This window comes from Rosa chinensis, chromosome 5, assembly GCF_002994745.2.
Source record: "Rosa chinensis cultivar Old Blush chromosome 5, RchiOBHm-V2, whole genome shotgun sequence".
NCBI lineage: Eukaryota > Viridiplantae > Streptophyta > Magnoliopsida > Rosales > Rosaceae > Rosa > Rosa chinensis.
The window spans coordinates 13611910-13637641 of record NC_037092.1 but is presented as its reverse complement, the minus strand read 5'-3'; the positions used below and the strand labels follow the sequence as shown (position 1 = coordinate 13637641).

At 37.9% G+C, this 25732-nt stretch overlaps 5 protein-coding genes across 7 annotated transcripts; 2 read left to right on the top strand and 3 right to left on the bottom strand.

The window, feature by feature from the left end:
* The first annotated feature begins 1983 nt into the window (after nt 1-1983).
* On the top strand, nt 1984-3884 carry LOC112168090 (LOB domain-containing protein 4). The gene is made up of 2 exons (XM_024305214.1): nt 1984-2287; nt 3052-3884. The coding sequence occupies exons 1-2, from the start codon at nt 2105-2107 to the stop codon at nt 3394-3396; spliced, it is 528 nt and encodes a 175-aa protein (XP_024160982.1). The 5' UTR covers nt 1984-2104; the 3' UTR covers nt 3397-3884.
* Nucleotides 3885-5968: 2084 nt separating this feature from the next.
* On the bottom strand, nt 5969-6910 carry LOC112168089 (photosystem I reaction center subunit III, chloroplastic). Its single transcript, XM_024305213.2, has one exon. The coding sequence runs from the start codon at nt 6766-6768 to the stop codon at nt 6091-6093; it is 678 nt and encodes a 225-aa protein (XP_024160981.1). The 5' UTR covers nt 6769-6910; the 3' UTR covers nt 5969-6090.
* Nucleotides 6911-8126: 1216 nt separating this feature from the next.
* On the bottom strand, nt 8127-16928 carry LOC112168088 (vacuolar sorting protein 3). Of its 3 annotated transcripts, XM_024305212.2 has the most exons (15): nt 16709-16928; nt 15120-16323; nt 14359-14634; nt 14054-14250; nt 13667-13808; nt 12650-12922; nt 12445-12517; nt 11934-11982; nt 11287-11575; nt 11005-11060; nt 10414-10482; nt 10124-10235; nt 9890-9979; nt 9495-9665; nt 8127-8978 (listed from the first exon to the last, which is right to left on the bottom strand). In XM_024305212.2, exons 2-15 carry the CDS (start codon nt 16260-16262, stop codon nt 8886-8888), a joined length of 3033 nt encoding a protein of 1010 aa, XP_024160980.1. In that variant the 5' UTR covers nt 16263-16323; nt 16709-16928; the 3' UTR covers nt 8127-8885. The 3 variants fall into 3 exon arrangements, 2 of the variants coding, with proteins under 2 accessions (XP_024160980.1, XP_040363148.1); XM_040507214.1 differs by lacking the exon at nt 10414-10482; XR_002924064.2 differs by lacking the exons at nt 8127-8978; nt 9495-9665 and having other exon boundaries at nt 9943-9979; nt 10410-10482.
* A 1035-nt stretch (nt 16929-17963) lies between these two features.
* Nucleotides 17964-21785, bottom strand: LOC112164360 (E3 ubiquitin-protein ligase WAV3). The gene is made up of 4 exons (XM_040506370.1): nt 21658-21785; nt 20991-21063; nt 20493-20798; nt 17964-20167 (listed from the first exon to the last, which is right to left on the bottom strand). Exons 2-4 carry the CDS (start codon nt 21021-21023, stop codon nt 18218-18220), a joined length of 2289 nt encoding a protein of 762 aa, XP_040362304.1. The 5' UTR covers nt 21024-21063; nt 21658-21785; the 3' UTR covers nt 17964-18217.
* Nucleotides 21786-23243: 1458 nt separating this feature from the next.
* On the top strand, nt 23244-23879 carry LOC112203201 (late embryogenesis abundant protein At1g64065). The gene has a single exon (XM_024344198.1). The coding sequence runs from the start codon at nt 23244-23246 to the stop codon at nt 23877-23879; it is 636 nt and encodes a 211-aa protein (XP_024199966.1).
* Nucleotides 23880-25732: the final 1853 nt, after the last annotated feature.

The following is a 25732-nucleotide window of genomic DNA, read 5'->3' as shown; positions in this document are numbered from 1 at the left end:
AGAGTGATACAAAACTACACTACTTCTAGTAATACTTACTGGTGATGATCATGGACCCAATTTAGACTACTTGGAACTAGTTGCCTATTTTGAATGCACCTAACTGAAACCTAACATTATAGAAACGGTGATACGTGCTTAACTCAATCAATATGTACAGTATTTTTAATGTTTATATCGAATCACACTTGCCTTTTCTTTTATAGGAAATTAGCAAAAAATTGCTTGCCAACTTTCTATTTATTAATGATAACCCCACTTTTAATTAATTATACATGTAGCGCACGCATGTTGTTATCATACCATAGGTTTTATTATACACAAATATTAGGAGTGGCACACATGCCTGGCCTCTTGCATTATGCCAAGGAACAAACTGGGTTTTATAACTTCTGCGCTACGATTAGTATCGAAATGATTTAAACTAATCCAATTATGTTTAGGGTTTTCTAGTTGGTAATCATATCGCATCCCATTAGAGAAATGGGAACTTGGGAGCACTTTGATCCTTATGCCATAAGTCAACGGTAAATAGTTTTTACTCTAAAGATTCACATATAGTTTTGAAAAGAAAAATTAACTCAAAATAAAGGGAGGGATCGAGGGGAACACAATTATCTGGTACCTAATTATTGATAACCAAGACTTGGGATTGGGAAATATGCAACCAAGATAGTTTTTTTGATTTGGTACCAGGATTTAAGACTATGACATTAGTGGAGTATATATCAGTATTCATTAGCAAAGAAAAATAAAATAAAATAAAATAAAATTGTATTCTTACATATATATGACACAATAACATGACTTAAACACGCTCAAGCACTTCTCTGATGTCTAAAAACGAGGTTATCATCAACAAAACATAAACCCTACGAAGGAATAGAGAGACAGTGTTGTGTTCACCAACTAGAAGGTGATTATCACAAGTTAACTACATGAGTGCATGCGTCAAATCAGTTCTACTTTGTTGTAGATCCCACCGAGTAAGTGATTAGCAAAGGTGGTTAACATATAGGTACCCGCCTTCGGTGGTTACCATTTACTAAAATTATATCCTTTAATTTATTTTTACTTTTTGGGATTTTGGGACCAAAGTCATGTAACGCTCCAACTTTTTAGAGCAAAGTGCATGCCTAGTAATTTCCATTATTAACTTTAAAAAAGACCATATCCATCTCTTACTGGAAAAAAGAAAGACTTAGGAGGAGTACTGTATTTTGCTTGTGTATGCAAATCTAGTTATATCTAGCTGATTTTCATACACGTCTTATTTATATTACTGGACAAAGAAAGACTTGTCTTTCTTTCTCCCCATCCTCTATGCATGTCTTCTCATCTTTTCATAAAACTTAATTCTAATTTACAGAGAAAATGTGGTACTACTTCTTTTGAATTGTCATATCTAGCTGATTTTCTCCCTTTGGTATATTCCAAATTTCCAAGTCTCTACCAGTGTAGAAGTCCATAGGTTCACACTCTCATCTGGTTTTCTAAGTTCCAGGTTTCCAACTACTCGATCGTGCTGCTCATAAAGATATATTAGGGTTCTATAAATGCATTGGATCCTCAACTATAAGATATATTAACCTAATTCAATTATAAGTATATTCTATGTATTGTGATTGAGATTAGTGAACTAGTACTATTGATCATTGACATTTGCGGAGACCTCAACGGCACAAAATGAGCCAATATCACACACCAAAAGCACATACTTATAAAACTTCATGATTACTTATACTATTAGTATTTATTAATTATTAGAAATAATTAGCTATTATCTTATCTACATGAGGAAAAAACATAAGTAAAAAAAAAAAATGAAATGGGCGCCAAATAAATATGTCAGGTCCGGAACTCCGGATTGATGTTTTTGTCGACCAAAATCTTAAAGAGTTTTCTTGTAGGACCGCGCCCCACCTCAGATAGTAATGTGACCTTTTTTTTGTTATAAAATGCCTCACTACACACCCTCCTCTCATCTTTTTCTATTTCAGTCTCACTGTCTGGTATCTTCTTCTCTGCCCTGCCTTTTCTTCTTCTACTTCTCCCTTAGCAACTAGCTAGCCCTCCTTGAGCTTCATTATAGGCAGTAGGCAGCATGAAGGAAAATGGTTGCAGTAGGAAACAGGGTGCAGCTTCACCATGCGCAGCTTGTAAGCTACTGAGGAGGAGGTGTGCGCAGGACTGTGTTTTTGCTCCTTACTTTCCTGCAGATGAGCCCCAGAAGTTCGCTAATGTTCACAAAGTCTTTGGTGCCAGTAATGTCAACAAAATGTTGCAGGTATTTCATCGAACACTTTCATCAAGGCGTTTTTGTAAACAACGTACTTTATAGTTTATACTGTAATCTACATCAAGAATTGCATCTTTGAAGTTATTTCTAGAAACCCTTTTGGCTAAACTCATTAGAGATGGAGAGCGATCTCAATTCCTTTGAATCTGACAAGAGTAGTAACACAGTCAATGTAAGATATGACAGAACACTATGGCTGGGGACATGGGGAACCAAGTCACCTTCTTTTTCATTTTTCTACTGAGAAAAAAGATAATTCTGTTTTGAATTTTGTACCAAATTCTTCCAAGGCTGTTTACCTCATCACGTGAAGCTGTTTCTTGCATCTTTCAGTATTTTATTTTATTCCGTATAAGAAAAATTGGTTTGTTGGAAGAAAAAAGAAGGAAGTACGTATTTTATTTGGACACTCTTCTTTTTTGATTTGGACCCATCAGATGTGATAGAAAAAGAAAGATACTAAAATCCAGTACCATCCAAAAGGAAAAAAAATCTTTTAGGGTAAGGCAATGATACCTCATAGAGAGGCATGACCTTATTTTGGGACCATGAGTAATTTTCTTCAGGTAAATAAGCATGCATATATAAATAATGACGCGTGATTAAGCTTCTGTGAAGATCACAGAGTGATGTGATCTCTGTGATGTAATTATTACATCAAGCCTACGTACCTGGTCTAACTTTTCGGCCTTTAATGAGAGAGATAGTACATGGTTAAGATTCCAAGACTAAGTTCATTGTGACACTTTCAGGAGCTACCGGAGCACCAGAGAGGAGATGCGGTGAGTAGCATGGTGTATGAAGCAAATGCAAGGGTCCGGGACCCGGTTTACGGGTGCGTCGGGGCCATATCATCTCTGCAACAACAGATTGATGTGCTTCAAACTCAACTCGCTCTGGCTCAGGCTGAGGTGGTGCACCTTAGGGTTAGGCAGACGCAGTCCATCTCCAACCACGGGCTGAGCCCCGCGAGCCCAAGCAATAGCGGCTCGCCGTCGTCGCGGTTCATTGGTTCACAGTCCCGGCCCATTTTCGACATGGATATGATGATGGACCATAGCAGCTTGGGATTGGGAGAGTCTATGTGGTCCTGCTGAGCTTAATTACCTGAGAGTTACTAATTAGCTTCTACTCTACGAGAGTAATTGATCATGCTTAATTTTGCTTTCCTTACTATACATGGGGTAAAATCTAGTGACGGTAAAAGCGGAGGCGGCGAGGACAGTGATGGTACTGACTAAGGTTATTCGCCCGCTTGGATCCGAGATCGGTTTCTATGAGTTGCTAGATTGTAAATATAGTTTTAACTTTTTATATATTGGGTAATCATATATTGGCTTGTGGGACTTATTTTCATTTTGAGTCAAGTGACTTTATGACTTTGGTATTGTAATTTGATTCGAGTGCTTGATGACTTTGAAGGCACCAACCTATTTAGATGGGTTGGGAAGTAGAGTTGGGCACTGTATTTGAAAGAGGAAGGGGGATAGTACTGGAGACGAGAGAGATGACTCTTTTATTGGTCTCAATATTTGAATATTTAATTGATGCTTTGCTACTTATGAAAGAAGACTTTCTTTGTGAATTGCATGTGTTTTTGATTGATGGCATGTTCTAAGGTGCTGAATTGCATCGTTGTTTCTCACACCCAACGATCCATGTGCGTGATACACGTATATAGATAAATAGATGGAAAAAAGGAAGAAGAAGAAGAGGAGAACGTGATCATCCAAGGACTATGAGGAGTGCAAACGTTTATGGCCTGATTGTGTTGTATCCTTTATTTGGCTTTGATGTGATTAAGGTCTTGTATAAAAATTTAATAGAGTTGGAGCTTGTAATTCTATTGCCTAAAATATATGTGCAATACATGTAGTTTAGATGAGCTTAAAGACTTCCATTTCGCAACAAAATTGAACGAAGAAATAAATACTGAGGGGTTAGGGCATCTTCCAAATGTTTAAGATGGGTGTCAAACCTCAACAGGAAGAAAGTCTTTACGCGACTTGGAGTTCAAACCATTTTGTGTCGAAAAGTCCTCCTATACGTATACTTTTCATGAAATATCCATACCTTTGCAAAGGAAAAATGAATGGAAAGAAGGCAGAACTGTAGAATTAGAACTTCTTTACTAGAAGGTAAGAGTGTTTTTTTTTTTTTTTTTTGAGAATGGAAGGTAAGAGTCTTTATGCTTAAAGCTAGGTAGGAATTGTTACCTGAGCCCGAGAATAGATATTCCGTGACTAGACTGTTGTCCAAATGTCTAAGATGAGTTTTAGGATTTTGATTTTTCTAAGAAACTTGAACCTGCAAAAAAAAAAAAAAAAAAAAAAAAGGAACCATTTTGCCTAGAAAAATGCTACTTTACATAAATGGGTTCAATTCAGAACCGGTCTTAGACCCTATACTCTTTAAAAGAAACATACCTTTGTTTCATCTAAGACTTTCGGAAGATGCTCGTCACGCTTCAGTCATTGGAAATCTGTTCCCGCATATGATATTGATATTTGTAATTGCAGTATTTTTATGATCAATCATACTATTCTTAAAATGATGATTTGCTTGTAACCAAGTAATTCAATGGATTGTTTTTGTGGCATTGGCTCCTGAAATTGAAGCGCGCTGTCAACATTTCTGCAAGTACTAAATGCTTGAGCCTCTCCGAGGCTTCAGCATTAGTTCTTTGCCTAGGATATATTATGCACTTCATGATATCCGTTGATATTCATTTTATGCATCTAGGAATTACACGCAAGTTATAATCAAGGTGAAATTCAGTGCATGAACGATTCCGGCTAAAGGCTCACAATCGTCTACGGATTGTTTCCAGAAGGTTCTCATGGTATTCATATGTGTATTTCAAACACTTCGATCACAAGGGATCACTCTTACACTGTTTAGATTGGAGATATGATGCATGAACGATTAGATTCTAATAGATTGCTTTCGGTCGAATAGTCAAATATGAGCATGGTTTATTCCTCGAAGCATTTCTTTGTTTCAACGTGCTTTCATCTCATAGTTTGAAACATATACGTGAACGTTTCTATCATCTAGGAGTCATATGACTCATATCTACCGTGTTTGTGACATTTCAAAGTAGAAGTTGTCAAAGCTAGATTTTCGAAATAGTGAATGCTTGAGCCTCTCCGGGTTCTCCGGAGCTCCATGGATCTTTGCCAAAAGATATGTCATACACTGCATTTGCATTTGATATTTTTATGCATCTAAGAATCATACTTGAGTTGTCTTTTCTGGCTAAAGGCTCATATCTAACCATGTGTTGTTCCTAATAGGTTTTCATGCTTTTCACATATATTTCACACACCTCATGCCTCTTAGGATCACTACACTTGAAATTTTGATGCATGATAGATTGAAACTCTGTTAAGAGGGTTTCAGACGAATGCTGAAGTATGAGCATGATTTAATTCTTGAAGCATTCTTTGTTTTCTTCGTGCTTTCAATTCATTTCTTGAAACATTACCTGTTTCTATCATCCCTCTTTGTGGCACTATTTCAAAAACTATATTTTGAAGCTCTCCTCTTCGTGCGAGAGAACGACTATTTGTTACTAATAGGTTACACACCCTAAAGAAAGTAACGCACAAACACCATATCTAATTATCTATGACTGTTAATTAATACTTAATTGTGCTGGGCAACAAAGGTAGAAATGTTAAAGTTGGATAGATCAGTTTCGAACACAAGCATTTCATACACATAATCCATGTAAGTTTTACATATTATACAAGAAATTAAAACAAATGAACACAAAATGACGTGAAAGTTTACACGTCCTTGGCAATGAGTTCACCATTCACCAACTCTCTGTAAGCAGCAATGGGCCAACTGAAGCCTCTGAAAACCAAGCCAGTAGCCAAAGGCACATCAATGATGATCTCCTTCTGTGTTGGCTTCTTATCATCCCTAATGGCAATCAAGTAGCTCCTTCCAACCCATCCGATCCACCCAGCAATGTAAAGGAACAGAATCCCGGGAGTGATGAACTCACCCCAGTGCCTCTGGTCACCGCTCACAATCAAATGGGGAAGCCCATCAGACCCACAGAGCAAACCCTGCTTGCCGTAGTTGTCAAACCGTCTCTTGGTCTTCTCTATTGTTGCATTGATGGCCAAGGCAGGTGCGCTGTCCGGTGCGTACAGCTTCAATGAGGACTCGAGCTTCTTGATCGACTGCTTCTCGCGCTTGGCGAACTGCTTGGAGTCTTTGCATGGGGTTAGGCCTGAGATGTCAGCCATGGCTGGGATGGGAGCTGCGCCCAAGATGATGGAGGAGAGTGCTAGTGCAGCAGAGAAAGTCTTCATTGCTGAAGCAGTGGATATTTTCTCTGGGTTTGGGGTGGCTGAGCACACAGTGACCATGGTCCTTGGCTTTAGGGCCAAGGGAGAGCTGAGCTTAGGTTTCAACATGGATTTTGAGAGGTTTGTGGGAATAGTGAGAGACATCTTGATTTACTTCCTCCCTCTCGTATTGGGTTGTGTTTTTTGTTTGTGGGGATTGTAATGAAGAGTAGAGAAGAGGAAGGAGATGAAGATCTGAAAGGGAGAGTGTGGAGGACAGGTTTTTAGATTCTTGGAGCAGAAGATTGGTGGTGTAGGGAAGAAGAGAGAGAGGGATAAGGTGGAGGGAGTAAGGAGGCTGAGTTGGATGGTCATCATTGGTTGGGGCCTGTTTGGTTGTGGGTTACTTAGATTTTCTCTCTATCCATCCTACTATTGAAGCTATCTGTGGATAAAGAGAGGTCTACCATAGTCCATGATTTTGTGGATTTTGTGTACTTTCCACTTGCTTAATCCAAATGTTTTATTAAAATTAGAGGGTTTCTATTCATAACTCTAATTTTTTTTTTTAAATTTTAAAAATCCTTTTTTTACTCCGAAACAAAAATACTCAAACACTATCCCAACTCAAGTACGATAGATGTCCAACCTCAATCCTCTCACATTGTTCTCGGTGTATGCTTCAGCTAAACTAATGGAAATATTTCACCACAATAGTCATAGTATTCTGTTGTTTCCAACTCTATTAGGTTAATTAAGAAGAGGACAAGAACCCATAATGAAATAGTTAACAAACCTAATATCTATGAAACAAGATCGACGTCGTCAAATTATAAGACATGAGATAAAGAACCAGACTGCTAAATTCACATATAAAAGTTACAAATAAAGTAGGAATAGCTTAGAAATCATATCATGAATGACAATTGTTCTCCCATTACAGTGAACAAGAGTAAGAAGTTTTGGAGATAAAATAAGATGGAATCATATCATGAATAACAATTAATCTCCAAATAGTGGAGAAAGAAGAGATTATGATCAGGACCACTTGAAAGACAACAAGAAGTAGATTGGTTAAAGATTTCAAATATTTAAGTTTTTTGAGCAGCGACTCTCTAGCTCGACGGAGAGAGTAGTAGAAGATCGAAGATAAAGAAAATAAGAAAGAAAAATAAAGGGTAAAGTTGGAAGTTTTATGGCAAAATTGTGAGAAGATGTCTAAATATAAAATTTGAAGGTATGAATAGAACCTCTCTAAGAAATAAGCACCAAAAAGAAAAGAAAAGAAAAAACCATCTGTAATACTCACTTTGTAAAATGGTATCATTTCCAAATGAGGACAACATTCTAGTACAAGGGATACCAATTATTTGGCCTCTTCAGTGAAGACGTGAAGTTGCCAGCAAAAGAAAGTAAGAAACCATTCACAGGGTCCTACTCTGAGTTTTTTTTTTATCTTCAGTAAAGAGAAGGTTGTGTTTAATTCTTTTAATATTCTTTTTACGACAAATAAATCATTCAGATAGGAATATGAACAGCCTACGTAGTCAGCTATAGTTGGATTATATGAACAGCTTACGAACTATGCGATCTTGGAGAATTCAATCAGTGGTCCATCCACCTTCCTCACCTCAGAAATGAACACTGATTGTATGCATGTTAAAAAAATTTGACAAAATTTTGAATATCTAACATTGTTTTTAACCTCTAGTGGGAACTTGAACTCTGACGACAGAAAGAGTGTAGGCAGGAAGATCGATGCTCGGTGTTATCTACAAGACTGAGCAATGCAGAATCCTGATCCCTCGAACTTCAATTATACATACAGTATTTGGTCAATATAACTCGCATTATTAAAACTCACAGTTCTATTCTCTGATCTTGAGTTGTAAGGCGCCATAGAGCAAGAATGGTTAGCCGGATCTCAAACTTCTGAACTACCATGTTTCTTTAGAGCTTCAATCAGGTCACAAATGAACCCAGGAACTGTGATATTGTACTTGCAGTTTCTTCCTTTTACAAAACTGGGATTGCTGAGGATAAAATAACTGAACAAGGAACACATACTCCCCGTGAAGATTGTCTTCCTCTATGGAACAATACACTAGAAAGTTGGGACTTGGTCACTTGTATCCAACAGAAAAATGCAGACCCTTGTCCTCCAGAGCGCTTCAGCAATCTACTACCTGAAAGTTCTGATTCTCCACCTCAAGATACACCATAAAAACAGAGACCGCGCGGCCTCAATCTTCAGTTTCATTATCATATCAAATTTCACTGGATCACCGGGTCACGAGCCAACCAGGTTTTACTAGGACATCTTGTTTAAAGTTGCGACCAGTGACTGAAGTAGACTCACCCTGGCGACGAAAACACTGCACAAGAAAGGATATTCACTACATGTTCTCATGATTATTCAACTTTGGTGAAAGTAAAATAAAATGTGGAACGCTGCAAGGTTGCAGAACTCATAATGATATTACTGCCTTTAGGTCAGGAAACTGGTATGCCTTTACTTTCCTTGCTCAATACAGTATGAACTGGTATAGTCATTTCATAATGTTCAAAAATATCAATGTTATAGAAATTTTAAATCCTATGATTGATTAAAAAAATAAAAAAATAAAATAATGGTTACTTCCACTAACGGACGTGCCTCAACATTGAACCATACAAGGCATCTCAACAGTAGTACAATGCCTTTTTTTGGTAATAACAATAGTAAAGACAGTGGGGTTGTCTGGTAGGTTTTTGAAAGTAAGTTGTTTTTTGTTTTGTTTTGTTTTTGTGTCTGAATTTCAGAAAATAAACTATGAATGCCGGACTAGTGACTTAGTGAGATTCCAAAAACAATAAAACTCATAAAATAAGTAAAGGTCAACATTGCCAACCTTATAACAAACTACGGTGTCATCAGGGTACATTGCAAAAAGTTTAGTTCCCAGGCGTGCATGACAAGAATCGCAAAGGCTTTCATCATTGATCTGCACATGCCTTGATCTTTCCTCTAATATTGCCAAACTTGCATCAGTATCCAAGGCACGGGCCAGATTATGCACAATCTGAAAAGCAATCAATGTATGGCTTAATATGGAATGAAAATCTCCAAAATAAGGAAGGCAAATGCAAAGACTGATCAAATAAGACATATCACTAACTATACTGTCCCACAACTACAATAAAAGGTTGAGATTAACTCGCTGCAGTTAAGAATTTTTGTATAATTCTTCCATGATCTTATGGCATAATACCAAAATCTCCAATAAAAACCAAATGAAAAACTTACACGTCCTTGACGATGATGATGAAGTCTAGCTCTCAACATTCTTAATATAGTCTCTGAAGCAAGTTGAAGGGGCATATCTGGGGACAATCTCTGCAACATTAAACACACGAGTCCTCAACAATAAAATTCTATTCTCAATGAACTGAAGAAAAGTCGGTGGATATGTGCAAAGTTCCAGTATTTCTCTGATTCTTTTTAAATTCCAAAAAACAAGAGAGAAAGAAAATCGGATACCTCTAATACTTGCAAAGGATCCAATGATTCCCCATGATTGTGGAGTAGGCGAACAGCAGCTTTAAACATAGGCTCCTTACCATCTTGTGGATCCAAATACATATCAAGTAACCTGAGTTCTCACAGCACAAACAAAAAGAAAAATTAGGGAAGCAATAATAAGTTCATTGCAGGCATACTTCACATATGCATGCCGGCACGTGTTTTTAGGTGTTTTCTTTGCTTGTGTGTGCATAAGTGGAGAGAGAGAGAGAGAGAGAGAGAGAGAGAGAGAGAGAGAGAGAACCAACTGCATATAGACATCTGGTCTGCCAATCTCAGCACAATATTGCTCAGCAGCTTCACTGTCTTCTAGCTTCCTAAAAGGCCATTGTATATCAGTTCAAATTTCTAAACATTTCACCAATGCAGTTTTCATATTTAATATAATAATTCTTTCACATTTCAGCTTATGCTGCTACTGAAATTCCGTGTTTAGAGTAGCCAATGGAAAAGATGTTTCATTATGCCTTGAAACGCAATGAAAACTAATGAGCAAGATTCAGTTCTGTAGAACAAGAGAATATACTCTTTCACTTATCTCACTTGGATAACCTAAGCTCTTACTACTATTGCTAGTCATAAATCCATGCAATGCAAGAAATTGTTCAACATATTTCCACAAAATTTCAGAATATGATTTAATAAATTTAAAAAATGCACAAAGCAAACACCATTATGAAAATAATACTGGAGTATATCATGGGTTTTTGTATAAAAATAAGCAACTATATAAATAAACAAGGGATGGTGCACAATCACATGCAACCAACATTTGAACCAATGAACCATGAACTTTATAACATCCTCGCAAATTCTTTACAAAGTATGAAGAAACTTACAAGGCCAAAATTTGGAGTACCAGTGCCTCGTGCCCTAGTTTTTTGTATAGTATAGCCTGTTGAGTAAATCCAGAGTCAGAGACCAGCAGTAGCAATATCATCCAAGGAAGACTAACCATTTTGGTATATCGACATTATTAATATTAGGCATGAATAATGCTGGCCTAAATGCTAAATTAAATTAACTTCTACTTGGCCTCATCGTATATAATCAGCATACTCAGCTAGCAGAACTTCAAAATGCAGAATTGACGATAAGGTCCTAATAGAACTATGACAGACCTTCTCTGACCATAATTCTGATCCTTCAATCAAGTCAAGAACTTCCTCTGGGTCATACAAGTCTGAAGACAGTAAAAAAATCTGGAGTCTTTCCCGCACAGGACTTTGAAATATTGCACTGGTTCTATATTCAGAAATGCTTGTTTCCTCTCTCCTTACAGGATCGAGGATTTTGGAGGCAACTTCTGCTTCGAATGATTCAAGGGCTGACTTAGCAAGTGAGAGAGCATATATTGTGTGGAACTGACTGTCGTTAGAATCTTGGTCTTCAATCAACCACTGAAGGTACCTGTCCAGATAAATGACCTTAATGTGAAGGCCAAATAACACAAGGATGAACACACACACACGCACACATAATTGATAAGCAATAATTTCAACCGAAATATATGATATGGTAATTGATCTCAAACTCTCCTCTCCTCTCCCTCCCTCCTACACTCTCTGATCCTCTATTTGACATAGAAAAGTGCTAAACCTTATCTGGTGCAGAAGGTTAGCTGAGCAGTATGGTGATCTCTTATCTCCAATCCAATTGCACTCACGCAAACATTAAATGACTTTCTAGTTTTTACTTCTCTTAAAACTTACACACAAGCACAATTATTGCCATGGGAAGCATTTAGTGCAGTAACATAATGACATACCTTTGAAGTATTTCAATTTTCTTTGGATCAATAGCTGCAATTACTTCCTCTGCAGTCAAAAGAAACAATATCTAAGGATCCAGTACTACAAAGATTTCTCTAATAGACTAAACCATTAAGTATCTAGATGTCATATAGCTAGGTACTATCCAATACAAAAATTAAAACAAAAGGCCGAGAATATGACAAGATGATTATAGGTTTTAAATGGTATTCTGCTAACTTCAAATAAATCACATAATGAGTTTACCTTTACCTTTAGTTAGAATCAATATACTGATAAAATGAAAATATTTGAAGGATTTCAAAATAACAAGTGATATCTGCCATAATTTACAGAACTCCACCGAGAAAGAATTGAAGTATTACACATGGGACATAAGTAGACCCATAAGAACATATAAGTTTGTGAAACCTCCTGAATTTTGTCAAAAAACAACCCGCAACAGAGGCATATGATCAATGAAGTCAACATCAGAACCAAATTTACTAGGAGATTAAAAGGTCGCACCTGGTGGGAGCTGATTGTCTCTTTTCTCTGATGTTAAAATCTGAACCGCAAAGACCTGGTTGATATCTGCAACCTAACAACACCAACCAGCTTCTTATCAAATATCACACTTGTGAATCATAACACACTAAAATCGCAATGCTTCTAAAAATAATACCGACCACCGCAACTATGTAGGAACAAGTTTACAGCACAATTAACATACCCATCCAAGATGTTGTAGAACCAGCTGTGAATCTGATGATTCCTCAAGAATCTTTGATGCCTCAGCTGCAGCAGTCTCTTTACCAGAGATAATATTTGTACCACCACAATCTGAGCTACTCTCTGAAGAAGGATCTTTCCAAAGGCCAGATGAATAATTTCTTGCCAAAATGCGCCAGATAGCAAGAGCCTTTGAACTCATTCCTTTACTTGAATATAGAAAGGCAAGCGTTCGCAAATGCCCAGAGTCATCTAATAGACTTTCCAACTCCTCCTGCACCGCCCAAGCAAGTTCTTCAGTCATCCTTCAAGCAGGCTCCACAATAAATGGGGCCGTTTTCAGTGCATTGGGATGCTAAGATTCCACGGTTTAACCAACATCCTCACAATGCATTGTCTTGAGGCCCACAAAGTATGTTGCTCTTGATTCCAAATCAAACATAAATAAAATGCTTCCAAAACACTAATCTAGGACAAGTTGCCCTTTCTAGTTAGTTAAAATCCCAAAACAGTCATCTAGAAAGTAAATATAGATGCATTTCAACCCAGAACCCCATTAATATGACACTGACCATTACTGTGGTCCAGTTTGAGTGTGGACTTGTGTTGATTTTTTTCTTTCAACTATACTATTTGACCCCCATCTCATTGTACTCTCACATCACTAATACATTTTGTCTGATTTATTTTTTGGCATAAATGAAAATAGCAAATATTATAGAATGGTAAAATTAATTTAATTACTTGGGTCTACAAAAGCACTACTAATTTTTCTTATTATTTCCGTAATAGTTCATATACTCTGGTATTTCAAAGTTCTTTTCTAAGACACTGTATAACATCTCCACTTTCCTCCACTTTTATGTTTTTCCTATAGTTGATCAGGATTCTTTAGAAGTAAAAATACTCCAGGATGGAAACAAGAGCTGTTGTTGCATTGTAAAAGAATGTACCAAAGGAAGTAGCGAATGAACAGAAAAAAATAAAATATAAATAAAGAAGAAATAAGAAAACATACCACAACACAAGAATTTGCAGAAGATACCAGCTTCTCCATTTCATTGACATTATTTAAAGCTCTGTACAAATACATTAATAGTGTGTCAACTCCCTCCTTCACTGATGGAGTCAATTCCTTATCACGGGAAACCTCCAGATACCTGTGACAAGAATGTATTCAGAAACACTTACATGTGACTACCATTAAATAAAACCAAATGATAATCCAAATTGTAGCAATATCAAGTAAGCAATTAAAAGCTATATCTGAGCCCAAATTCTGGGGAAAAAAAAAATATCCTAAATAATCTCATTTCCATCCCTACCCCTTCCTAAAGAATAAGCAATAGAAATTCAAGGATAAAAAAAAATATAAACAACGAATAACCAGAATAAATGTACACACCTAGTAATTGACTTGATGGCTGACTCCAACAGATCATCTCGGCTTGGCAGATTAAGGAGAAATGCATCATCTACCACAGTCTCTACACCTGCTTTCCTCAGAAAGATTGCTCTTTGGATCGCCATTAATCCGTCATCCACAACATCTTCCAGAGGTGCAGGGGGAGGATGCAAACCCCAATAACGGTTTCTAGGAACCTAAGAATGCATATCAGTAACAATAATTATTAATTAAGGGTTTAGAACATGTCTATGAATGTAAAAATAATGCATATGAGTAAAGTACCAGAGTGTCCAACTTCATACCAGTAGTGACCATCGATTTGGATCCCTCATTATAAATGGAAAAACTTCAGAAGGCTGCATTGTCTCAGACTGCAAAAAGTGATTCACTGCTTCCTCAAAATGCAAGTCAAAAAGTAAGAGAAAACCCACTTGAGCATGAACAAATGACAGCATATCTTTTGATAATTCGCCTTCATATTCAAGCTCCTCCACTAAGGAGATGGCTTCCTTGAAGTTCTTTTTTCTCAACAGATCTTTAATTTGTTCCTCAGAAGGTAACTTCCGATAGCAAATAACCTAGAAATTTGCAACATGAAGAGGATGAGATGTAGAAAACTCTGAACATTCAACTCAGAAATCAGAAAAACATAAGAGTCACTGTCAACTTTCAATGGTTAACAATCATGTATCAGGTTGAGTAACACAAGCTGTAGTAGCAATTGGCAATCATGTCGAAGGAAAGCATAAAGTTCAAGAGCCCTTCTTTACTCTATAAACACATGTTTCAAATAAGACATTCCGGAAGTTTATTATCTGCAACGACAGAACAGAAGAGTGCTCTTGTCTATATAGAATATAGTGATTGTAATAATTGTTTTTAGCTCTAATCAAATTCGAGAAAAACATTTCCCAGCATTCTAGATAGTCAAACAAAAAAAAAAATTGTCTTCCATTTAGCAGAAACTATGAAGATTTGAGTAAATCAGGAAAAACAAAACTACTTAATATAAAAGCTGAAGGAATAAGTCCAAATAACCTCTTGGATCAACACCTTTTCATACCTTGGTGGGTGTTGCAACGACAATAAGTTTTCCACTTCCATCTTCCTCATCCGCAACAATGCAAGGCCCTCCAACCCCTTCACCACCAAAAGTGACCATCTGAACACACCTACCTGTTTTCTTATGATACAGTTCCATCTTTCCATCCCTTGCAACAACCACATATGAAGATATCTCTCCAATAGAATCTGGGTCACGATGGAACACAAGGCTCCCACCAACCGGCTGCCCGTGGGCATTTGCTATGATGCCTACATTGTCCACCAACAAGAGAACATTCCATTCTTTACGCAACAGTTTAAGCCGTGGTGGACTAGAAACATCCGGTAACGAAAATATGACACCACTTTGTCCCGTAACACATGAAAACAAAGTATACCCATTAAGTGTGCTCACAATTATCGAATCATTGAGCCATACCATGGCCATAACCCCATCGATACATGGAATTTCTTTTAGAATAACAAAAGACCCATCATCGATGTCTTGGTCACTTTTACCTACTCTATTACTCAAAACAAACTCTATCAATATCAATCTTTTACCAATCACGACAGAAAAGACATGATTGCCCACCCGGTGCTGTGTTGATTCTTTCATTTTCAAGCCATTTGCTCTTATCCCACCTCCCAATTTTTTCAAAAACCGCTGACTTGTGCTCGTATACTCTGATGAACTGGCAGCACCTTCTGACAAATTTGAGCACTCTGATTCACTACTTCGCAACCTCCTGGTAATGACAGAAATTCCTCTCAGGAAACTCAACTTCTTCACTGGCTGCAGCAGAAGTGAATCAACCAAAAACAAAAAGCCATCCAAAAGCACCAACAGCTTCCCAATCTCACCAAACACATGTATATAGTCCACCGAGGAATTTCCAACCAAGACGTTTCGCACAAACTTAATGCTCTGTGGGACCGAAGGGTTGTTCGAAGGATCGGACGCAGATGCAGCATTGAGATCCTTATTGTCTACAGAGAACAAAAATAGCCCTCCAAACTGAGTCCCAAGGTATATTAGACACTGCGAATCAGACACATTGAAGATAGCGAGGGATCTAACCGGCGCACGAGACTGCTCAGATAGATTGAAGTATGACAGCGGTTCAAGGACAGTGCGAGCCCTGGGCTCAGGCTTGGCCATGTAACCCAGAAATAATCAAATTCTAGTGCTTCAATATGACCACCATAAAATACCACACAACCTGTAATTCAAAACCAATCACAATGCTAAGATATATGACTCTAAGAGCTATAGCAGCATACGAATTACTAGTCAAATTCCAAGCTGAAACCAAATTGCATTTACAGTGATAAACAACAATCCTAATGTGAGCATTGTTCAATCTTCATTCCTAGCCCTAAAATTCTCAAAGCGCACACACAGTGATGAATCTAAAGCAGCGAAATTTACAAAAAACAATTCCATCACTGCACTGAAACCAATTCCAATTCCATTGTGCATTTAATCATACCAAATTCGTTTCAAGAATCACTAAACAATTGAACTTAATCTTCTTTTCGCTGATCGAATTGGATTTCGAATAAGAAGAGAGTAAAAAGATTGGAAATTGAAGAGAAGAGCCGTACTTGGAAAGCTGTGGGTGATCGCCGGAAGTCAACAGACCGACGACGGAGCTTCACCGGTAGGAAGATGCCGGAGTGTTTGTGAGTTCTGGACTCTCTCTCGCCTCTACAGTAACATCAACAAACTTCGAGTTTTTGCTTTCTTGCTTCTTCTCCTTCTTCGCCTTTTTTTTTTTTTTGGTTTGTTTGGGCTAACGTCAATCCCTATATTTCCTCCACCGTCTTTTTCCTTTCTTCGTTTTCTTTTTAATTCGAATTTTAGCATCAAATTTTTTAAAAAAAATTCGAGGTTTTTTTATTTATTTATTTATTTTTTTTAAAACTTTATCGTTGTTTATCAGACTTTAATAGAAATTATAAAAGGGATTCTGTTTCTTTCATTTTAGTCCTCCTTGTTTATTAGACTTTAACGAAAATATTGAAAAAAATTAGGCATAATAATTGAGCTTGAGTGAACGAACAAATTTTTTATTAGTCAATTCAAACTCAAAACTGAGTAGTTTTGTGACTAAATACAAGCCTCTTGTGAGTTCTACTAGCCGAACATACTACTTACATTTACAAGTTGAGGTCGAATGAGTTAAAAAGAAGCAGTGCATAATACGAATTCGAGTTGTATCGAGTTAATCTATAACCAACTAATCTATATCTGATAACATAAATCTTTTTCCGTTGATAAAATATTTTCTATCATAGATTTTTAAAATTTACATTAACTTAAAAAATTCGGAGGTTGAAATTGACATCCTCTTTTTTACAAACTGGCCACACCCCCCTTTCTCCTACTCTCATGCACATGAGCATTAAAACACTCACGAATGAGCAAGGAGCGTGATTTGTAAAAAACAGGGTGCGCGCCAGTTTCACTCCTCAAAAAGAATGTGCAAACGGGGACCAGATGACGTTAAAACGACGGAATTTTCATTGAGACAATGGAGTCGAGCTAATCTTCGAGACCCTAACACATATTGTGCATGATTATGAACTTAAAAGAACCCAGAAGTGTATAATGGACTTGGTCACCTCTCCACATTCTATACATGTTGTGGCTCTTTCTGCAGATACACTAGTGTTGGAGAGCTTGATTTTTATTTTGGTGTTTCTCGTGTGCAGATTAAAACAACATTTTTGTAGCGAATTATAGGAGTCTACTCATGTACACATTCAAGGAAAACCACCTGTCAACAAGTCCTAAAAGTGGAGATTCAAGAGTAACAATAAAACAGCCAAAGAAAATGGAAGGCATTTAACAAAGGAATTGGAAACTGAAGTACTGAACTATACAAAAAAAAAAGTACAAATGCAAGGAGAAGCCTTGTCAAACCATCCTAATACAAACCCAGAATCTGTTATTCAACTTCTAGCAACACTAGTAACATTCATAATCCCAAGCAAGTCAATCTACCATCAAAGGGAAACAAAAACAACAGTTTGAAAGAACTAGCAGCCTCAAGGTTACTACTGCCAGAAACTCAGAATTATTACTCCAAGCGCATACGTGCGCAGTCAAACTTATTGCCCAGATTGATTGCTCTTCTGTGATTTTTCTACCATTCTAACCATAGCAGGTGTTTCAAAAGCACCAACTGCAGAAGAGCATTGACTTCCACCTGGAGCGGCACTGGATGAAAAACTAGCACCACCGAAACCTGCAGGGGCCCCAAAACAAGCAGAGGCACCTGACTGCTGCATTAAGGCATTGCCACCGCTGGAGAAATTCACACGGTTGGAGGCAGCAAAGAGACATGAGGTCATTGTGTCACCCCTAGCTGAAGCCCTCTGTCGAGAATGAGAACTCATCCCTGCGAGAGCGTAAGCACGCCCTGAGTTAGCGTACAAGTCCATAGATGCCATTCTCTCCATGACTTCTCTAAGCTCAGTTTCAAACAAATTACTGAGACCATCCCCAGCTTGAGCTGCTGCTGATGCTAAGACAGTTGCTCTTCGTTCAGCCAAAAGTGCCCGTGCACCTTCCAGGTTTCCCATCTCAGCCAACCTTTGTGCCTCTGCAATAGTTTCAGCCACCACAATTCTGTTCCGCTGTCGATCAACCTCCAAAGACAATGCCTTTTCTGCAGGGGAACAAACCTCAGGTCTCAGTATCTCTACTCTCTCACCTTGCACCTGCATCAACTCATTTGAAGCAAGATCTTTGTACACGCATGTTACATCTAACAATGGCATCTTAACATGTGAAGCTGAGGGTGGAACTAACAGGTAGACCAGAAATTGTTTCTCCTCTTCTGCATACATATTTCCAATATCAACTACACCTTGCTGGCCCTCATCAGAAATCTGGCTCACATGTCTCCCTGATGGTATTGAAACAATCTTCACCCCAGCTGATGCTGACCTTACTGTGAGGCGAAGCTCCTGAGCCACTACACTGAGAAGACCACCAATGCACAAAGCAAAACCATCTTGTATCATGCCAACAGATTCAATGAATGAAAAGGTACCACCGGATGCATCAGAAATGGCATGCATAATGCTTGCATCATGGTCTTGGCCAAATCCAAATGCATGGACTGGGATTTCCTGTTGCATGTCACTAGAACGAATGGAAGCAGGCAATTGGTTCAATATTTGGCTTCCACTTCGACAGTAGTTATCTTGGCCATCAGATAAGAGGATGATGCTAGCAACTGGGTTCCTTTCCCTTCGATCTTCAAGGACCTTAGTTCCTTTCTTGAGTGCTTCGGCAATGTTAGTTCCACCACCTGCTCTAAGAGACTCGACGGCTAGTATGGCACTTTCACGGCCATCAGCAGTCATCCTTTGGAGAGGAAGAACTCTCTTAGAATTTGATGAGAATGAGACAATAGAAAGTCTGTCTGAAGACCCCAAGTTTTCTATGACAAATTTGACAGCACGCTTGACAAGGTCAAGCTTCGAGCCAGTCATGCTGCCACTTACATCCAGAACTGTTACAAGGTCAATGGGAGTACGACCATGGCCCTCAGAATCCTTAAGGGGTGGTGCACGGATGCTGACAAGGACAGGAAACTTTGAGCTAGATTCCACAGCAGAGATAGCAGAGAACTCTGCATAAGTCTTAACTATCACACTCTGGTGGGAGGAGGATTGAACAGGTGAGGTCAATGACTGGAGAGGTTCATCATCAGAGAAGGTAAGTGGCTCAGGAGGGTCCTGGGGTTGCTGCTCAAATGGGTACTGAGGAGGATTCCAATGCGGCTGCTGATATGGGAGGTGAGGATAATTCCAATGGGGTTGCTGCGGCATTGGGAACTGCCTGAAAGGGATCCTGGTCTGTTGAGGAGGAGGAACTTGGAAAGGTACATTATTCTTGTCCCATTTTACTCTGCAGACAGGGCAGTAAAGATTTCCATGCTGGACATTGTTGGCAATACAAGGGTAGTGAAAACGGTGGGAGCACTCAGCAGTAAAGATCGCTTGGCCTTGGCCAGTTGTCAGGCTACACCAGCAAATACTGCAATTTTCCTGTACATGAAAACAACCAATCAGATCAATCAGTAGTGAAGGAAACCACAAAAAAAGAAGAAGATCAGAATGCTGTTAACATTAATTTTTATTTTATTCTATACCAATGTAAAAACCTCACAAACTATTTCATAAGTCTAGGCAATTCACAGTGTATTTTTCAACAAAAGATTTAAAAAACTCGCGAGCATAATAATGTTGATCAATAAAGCTCCTAAAACCTCAATCTATTAACTTCACAATAAGGAAGCGGGAGAGACATTGAATCTTTAACAAATATTCTGATAATGCCAAAGTTTAGACCAAAAGTAACAAAACTACTTACTTGAGAAGAAGAATGTGGTTCCGGCTGCTGGTTGGCACCATGATTAGCACGCCTAGCAATCAGTGTCTGGGCACCGATTCGAATCCCATTCAGGCCATGACAAGCAATGTCTGTAACTGAAACATCCTGGTAAACGCAATGGGCAGCAACTGAGTTGTTTCCTCTGCCTCCATCTGTCACTAGTTCAAAACTGCGAAGGGGTCCAAAGGACTCTACCAACTCCCTGATCTGTTCTTCTTTAAAGTAGTAAGGGAATCCACCAAAAAAAATCCGATCAGGATCCCCAAGCCCACCAGCAACAGAACCCTGTGGTAAAGAAAACCATATTATTGTTAGTCTGTAAACTTTACACTGTTAAAAAGAGTTTTAAAAACCCTAAATTCACAAAACCCTACTCCACACAGTTCACAATAAAAGATAGGATCTTTAACAATAAAATTGTTGATAGATGCTCAAACCTTGCACCAAAAATTAGACAAAAAGAAAAAAACTACTTACTTGAACAGATGCAGTATCCATAGACGAAAACATGTTCGGAGTGATCACCTGGGTCAAAAGCTCTTTCCTTCTTCTGCGTCAAAAGAAACAGAATTTGTGCGTCAAATATAAATTCTTAGAAGGAAGAAGAAGGGTTCTTCTGTTCTTCATATAGGAGAGCTTTTGGGCCTTGTGGGTTTCATTGGCCTACAAGTAATTAACGCTTTGGTTTCCATTATTCCTAATCCTAAAAATAATAAGAGCAATTAATTAATTAAAAACTCTACTGATTTAACAATAACACACGTAAAAGCTAAGCACTTTATAGACTGAAAGAGACGTGATTAAGTGGGTATTTAAGATTTCCCTAATCCGCCCCTACGGAAAGGAGCAATCAAGCGGAATCAACAGCATAAGAAGGGTAAATAAGACAGAACGGCAGGGGTATTTCGGTCAAAAAGAATCAACCGGCGTCGCCGAGTTTTCTCAGCGGCGACGAAACGGAGGTGGTAAATTATACAGAGAGATAGTGACAATGAGGAAGAGAACAGAACATGGATGCAGACAAAAGCATAATGCAAAATCAAGAACTGACTCAGAAAATTGATCGATCATATTAATATATATATTATATGTGTGTGTATGACTCAAAAGTGATCATAGTTTGCTTACGAGGAAAGAAACTGACCTTGGAGAGAGGTTGGAAATTGTGAGAGACGCCGATGAGATTTTATGGATGAGGAGTCGGAGGAGAACTTGGGAGTGAAGGAGTTGTTTAGCTTCCTGCGCACACCACTACACACTACTACTTTAAACCCATTGACTGCTCTCTTATACTTTGAAGCCCATGTTGGGTACTCAAGAAATATACTAAATTGGACTTTGAAGCCCATGTACCTCTTGTTTATTTGACTATTGGTTGACCACGTTTTTTATGGGGGGATGGTTATTATTACGACCTCTTTTTTGGGAATGAAGAATTAGATTAAATGACATCTTTAGAAGTCGAAAAACGATGCTTGAGCATGGAGTTATTGGCATTCAAAGGTTTGGTCTTTTACCATAATTTTATTATCGATTGGCATACGGCATTTGATTCTTCACAAATGAATTTCAGTCGACTTTTATAACATAGGACATTTCAAATACTCGTATTGCCAAGATATTTTCTTTATTAAAGTTCTCTTATGTCATAATCTTATCATTGGTAAAACATGTGAATTTTAAAACCCGGGTAAGTGACGGCATGAAAAAAATCTTGATTTATTTTTGTCTTTTTATGATTTTCTAAAGTTAGAACCGAGAAAATTGTAAAAAAAATAAAAATAAAAATCCGTTTGAGATTTTTGAAGTGCGTCAAGTGAAGCACATTCTAAATATCATTGTTTATTAAGGTGAAATTATGATATAGAAAAATTTCAAAGAAATAATGGCACGTTTACTTACTTGGAATGAAAAATAATCATGAATCGGAGACAAGTGGAATGGGAGAAGAAAGGAATCGGTATTGATTCAGGAGGAATGATTCCTAAACCCATCTCCCCCATTTGTAATCGAATTCCTGAGTATTCAGGAATCGATTCCTGATAAGGAGGTGAGACCTACATCCATTCCGATTCCTTCATGTGTTAGTAAACGCATAAATTCTTTTACCCCAGAATCATTCCGATTGCTTTATGTGTTAGTAAACGCACGAATATTTTTACCCCGTAATCATTCCCTTTCCTTCCAAGTAAGTAAACGTGTCCTAAAGGCCTTGATATCGATAGCCTCGCTTGTGTGGACATGGGTGTTGGCATTTGCATGAGCATGGGCATCGATCGTTAGCCTAACTTACCATGCATAGAAATCGTTAGCGTCGCTCACATGACGTGAACGAAGATATTGCTAGCCTCACTTGTCATCAATATTTAGCCCCCATCTCCTATAGCAAAAGCCTAAAAGGTCCTCCCCGGTGAATATTCTTCTAGAAGTGGATGATCTAGAAGTCAATAATTCCAGCCCTTAGCTTTGGACGCGTGTTTAATGGAAGAAATAGCGTCGTCTCCTGATCAAATCAAAAACGCTGATACAAGACGTTCCAGGAAGCTAGCTTATTCCCGTGTAATTTGTTCAAATTCTTCAAAACTCCAAACACTATATATACACACACACTTCTACTCTTTCATTCCATCATTACAGTTCCTTAATCGATCTCCTATAGTTTCTTTTCATACATCCTTTCAAAACAAATACAGAAAAGCAGAGAGATCTTCTTGTCACTTATATTGAGAGATGGCTGAGGAGACCCACCAGGCATATCCTATTGCCCCAGCAAATGGTTACGCAAGAAGTGATGGAGAGTCTTTGGTAGCTGAAGATGAGCTCAAACGCAAGAAGAGAATCAAGTTGTTTACTTATATTGGCATCTTCATTGTGTTTCAGATCATAGTGATGACGGTATTTGGTCTTACTGTGATGAAAGTTAAGACCCCCAAGGCTAGGTTGGGTGAAATCAACATCCAAAGTCTCAACTCTGTCCCTGCAACACCTTCATTCGACGCAACCTTCACCACCCAAATCAGGATCAAGAACACAAATTGGGGTCCATATAAGTTCAATGCAGGTACTGCTACGTTTCTGTACCAAGGTGCGACTATTGGGCAAGTTGTTATTCCTAAGAGCAAGGCCGGAATGCGTTCAACCAAGAAGCTCAACGTCGAGGTGGCTGTGAATACTAATGCACTGCCAAGTAGTTCTACACTTGGCAGTGAATTGAGCAGTGGGGTGTTGACGCTGACCAGCCAAGTTCAATTGAAAGGAAAAGTTGAATTGATGCTCATAATGAAGAAAAACAAGAATGCAGCAATGGACTGCACAATAGCATTTGATCTGTCTACGAAGACGGTCAAAACTCTACAATGCAAGTGATCATCAATCATAGAAGACAAGCAGTGAGTGCAGGAAGGTGGAGCTAGGCTGTATCTCCGGCCAGTAGTAGTATTGAGAGATGATAAAAGACTAGTTCTTGATTTTCTATTGTGCTTTTAGTCTTTTATATATCCTTAATTCTCTATGTAAATTTTGGATTTGTTGTAGAGATATATAATTATATAAATAAAGAAGATCGATTTCTGTACTAGTATGAATATCTCGACCATCCTTGCTTCAATCATGGAATGATGAATGATATGAAGGTAGTACCGTGGCAGTACCTTGCGGATTTCATTATTTATTTGGGGTGCTTTCTTTATTACTATATCCGAATTGCATTCCTTTTGTTTTGGATCTTAAGAACCAAGCACAATTTTCCTAGTCATATATATAGATATATATGACACCAAACAGTTTCAATTCTTTACAATGAAACTCTAACACTCTCCCCTTTGGATCAGATTCTTGTAAATTTTCTTCATGAAACACTAATAGACAATAGTGACAATACACAGGTTAAATACTCAACATACAAGACAGCAATATTAAAGTAACAAAATATACATGGAGGGACCTATATATATGTATTGCTAGCAATATGAAAGCAGATTCAAATTTCCCCCAAAACAGCCAATTTTCAAGAACCTTCCTGTTTTTTTTTTACCATTGATCATCGGTCATTTTCTTATCATAACATGTTGATCCTTACCAGCAAGATTTAATTGAAAGGAAAAGTTGAACTTGTTAGAACCACAGATTCTTCCTCCAATCAAGCTTCAGTTACAACAACCAAGTCTCCGCCATTAATTGATTTATCTCCAGCTTGATATTGCTATTGTCAAGGATCTGTTATGGCTAGAGTTTAGCATCAGTTACAAGGCTAGGATTGAGCAGCTTGATATTGTTGTAATTACAGTTGAATGCTTTCTGTAAATGTAACCATATATACTACTATATATTGTAAAGAGTGCAATTGCACAAATGAATGAAAATCAATTTCTTCAGAACTGATGCTCATAATGAAGAAAAATAAGAATGCTGATATGGACTGCACCAGAGAGCTATAGTAAAAGAAAGGTAGTATAAACTATCACTACAATTATTTAAAAAATCATCAAAAGGCATTACACTGATAAACAGCAATCTAAATAAGAGCATCACCCAATCTTCTTTCCTCTCAGAAGGAAACTATTAAGGAACACATTGATGAATCTACAGTACTGAGATATACAAACACCATTCCACTGCAGCACTAATTCAATTCATTGGGCAACAAAATAGACCATAAAATTATTTGAATCGGCAAATTCAATTCAGTTTTTGCTTGTTGATAAAGATCAACAAGAAACCTAAATACCATATTGTGTGCCAGTGTCTACTCTTTGCTTCCAAAATTTCAAATGATTCGATTTCCATCATGCAAAACTAACAAAATACAGCTTCAGACGATAAGAAAATTAAAAATCCACAATCTTCCGTCCAGAGAAAAATTGTCTAATCCACACAATTCCAATAAAACACAGCCTCAGACAGAATATATAATGACTTAAGCAAATAAAATAATCCAAAGAGAACAGAATACCAAAAGAGAAGACAATATGACTTAAAATTATACAAATTCACACGCATACTAGACCGTAATAGAGCAAGCAGGCTTAAGGCAACTTCTGCCAGAATTATTACTTGTGCCAAAATGGAGTGAAGCACAGACTTACTTAGAATGGACCAGATTGATTCCTCTTCTGTGATTTTAGTACCATTCTGACCATAGCAGGTGTTTCAAAAGCACCAACTGGGGAACAAGAATCACCTGGGGCGTCAACTGATGAAGCATTTGCCCCGGAGGCATC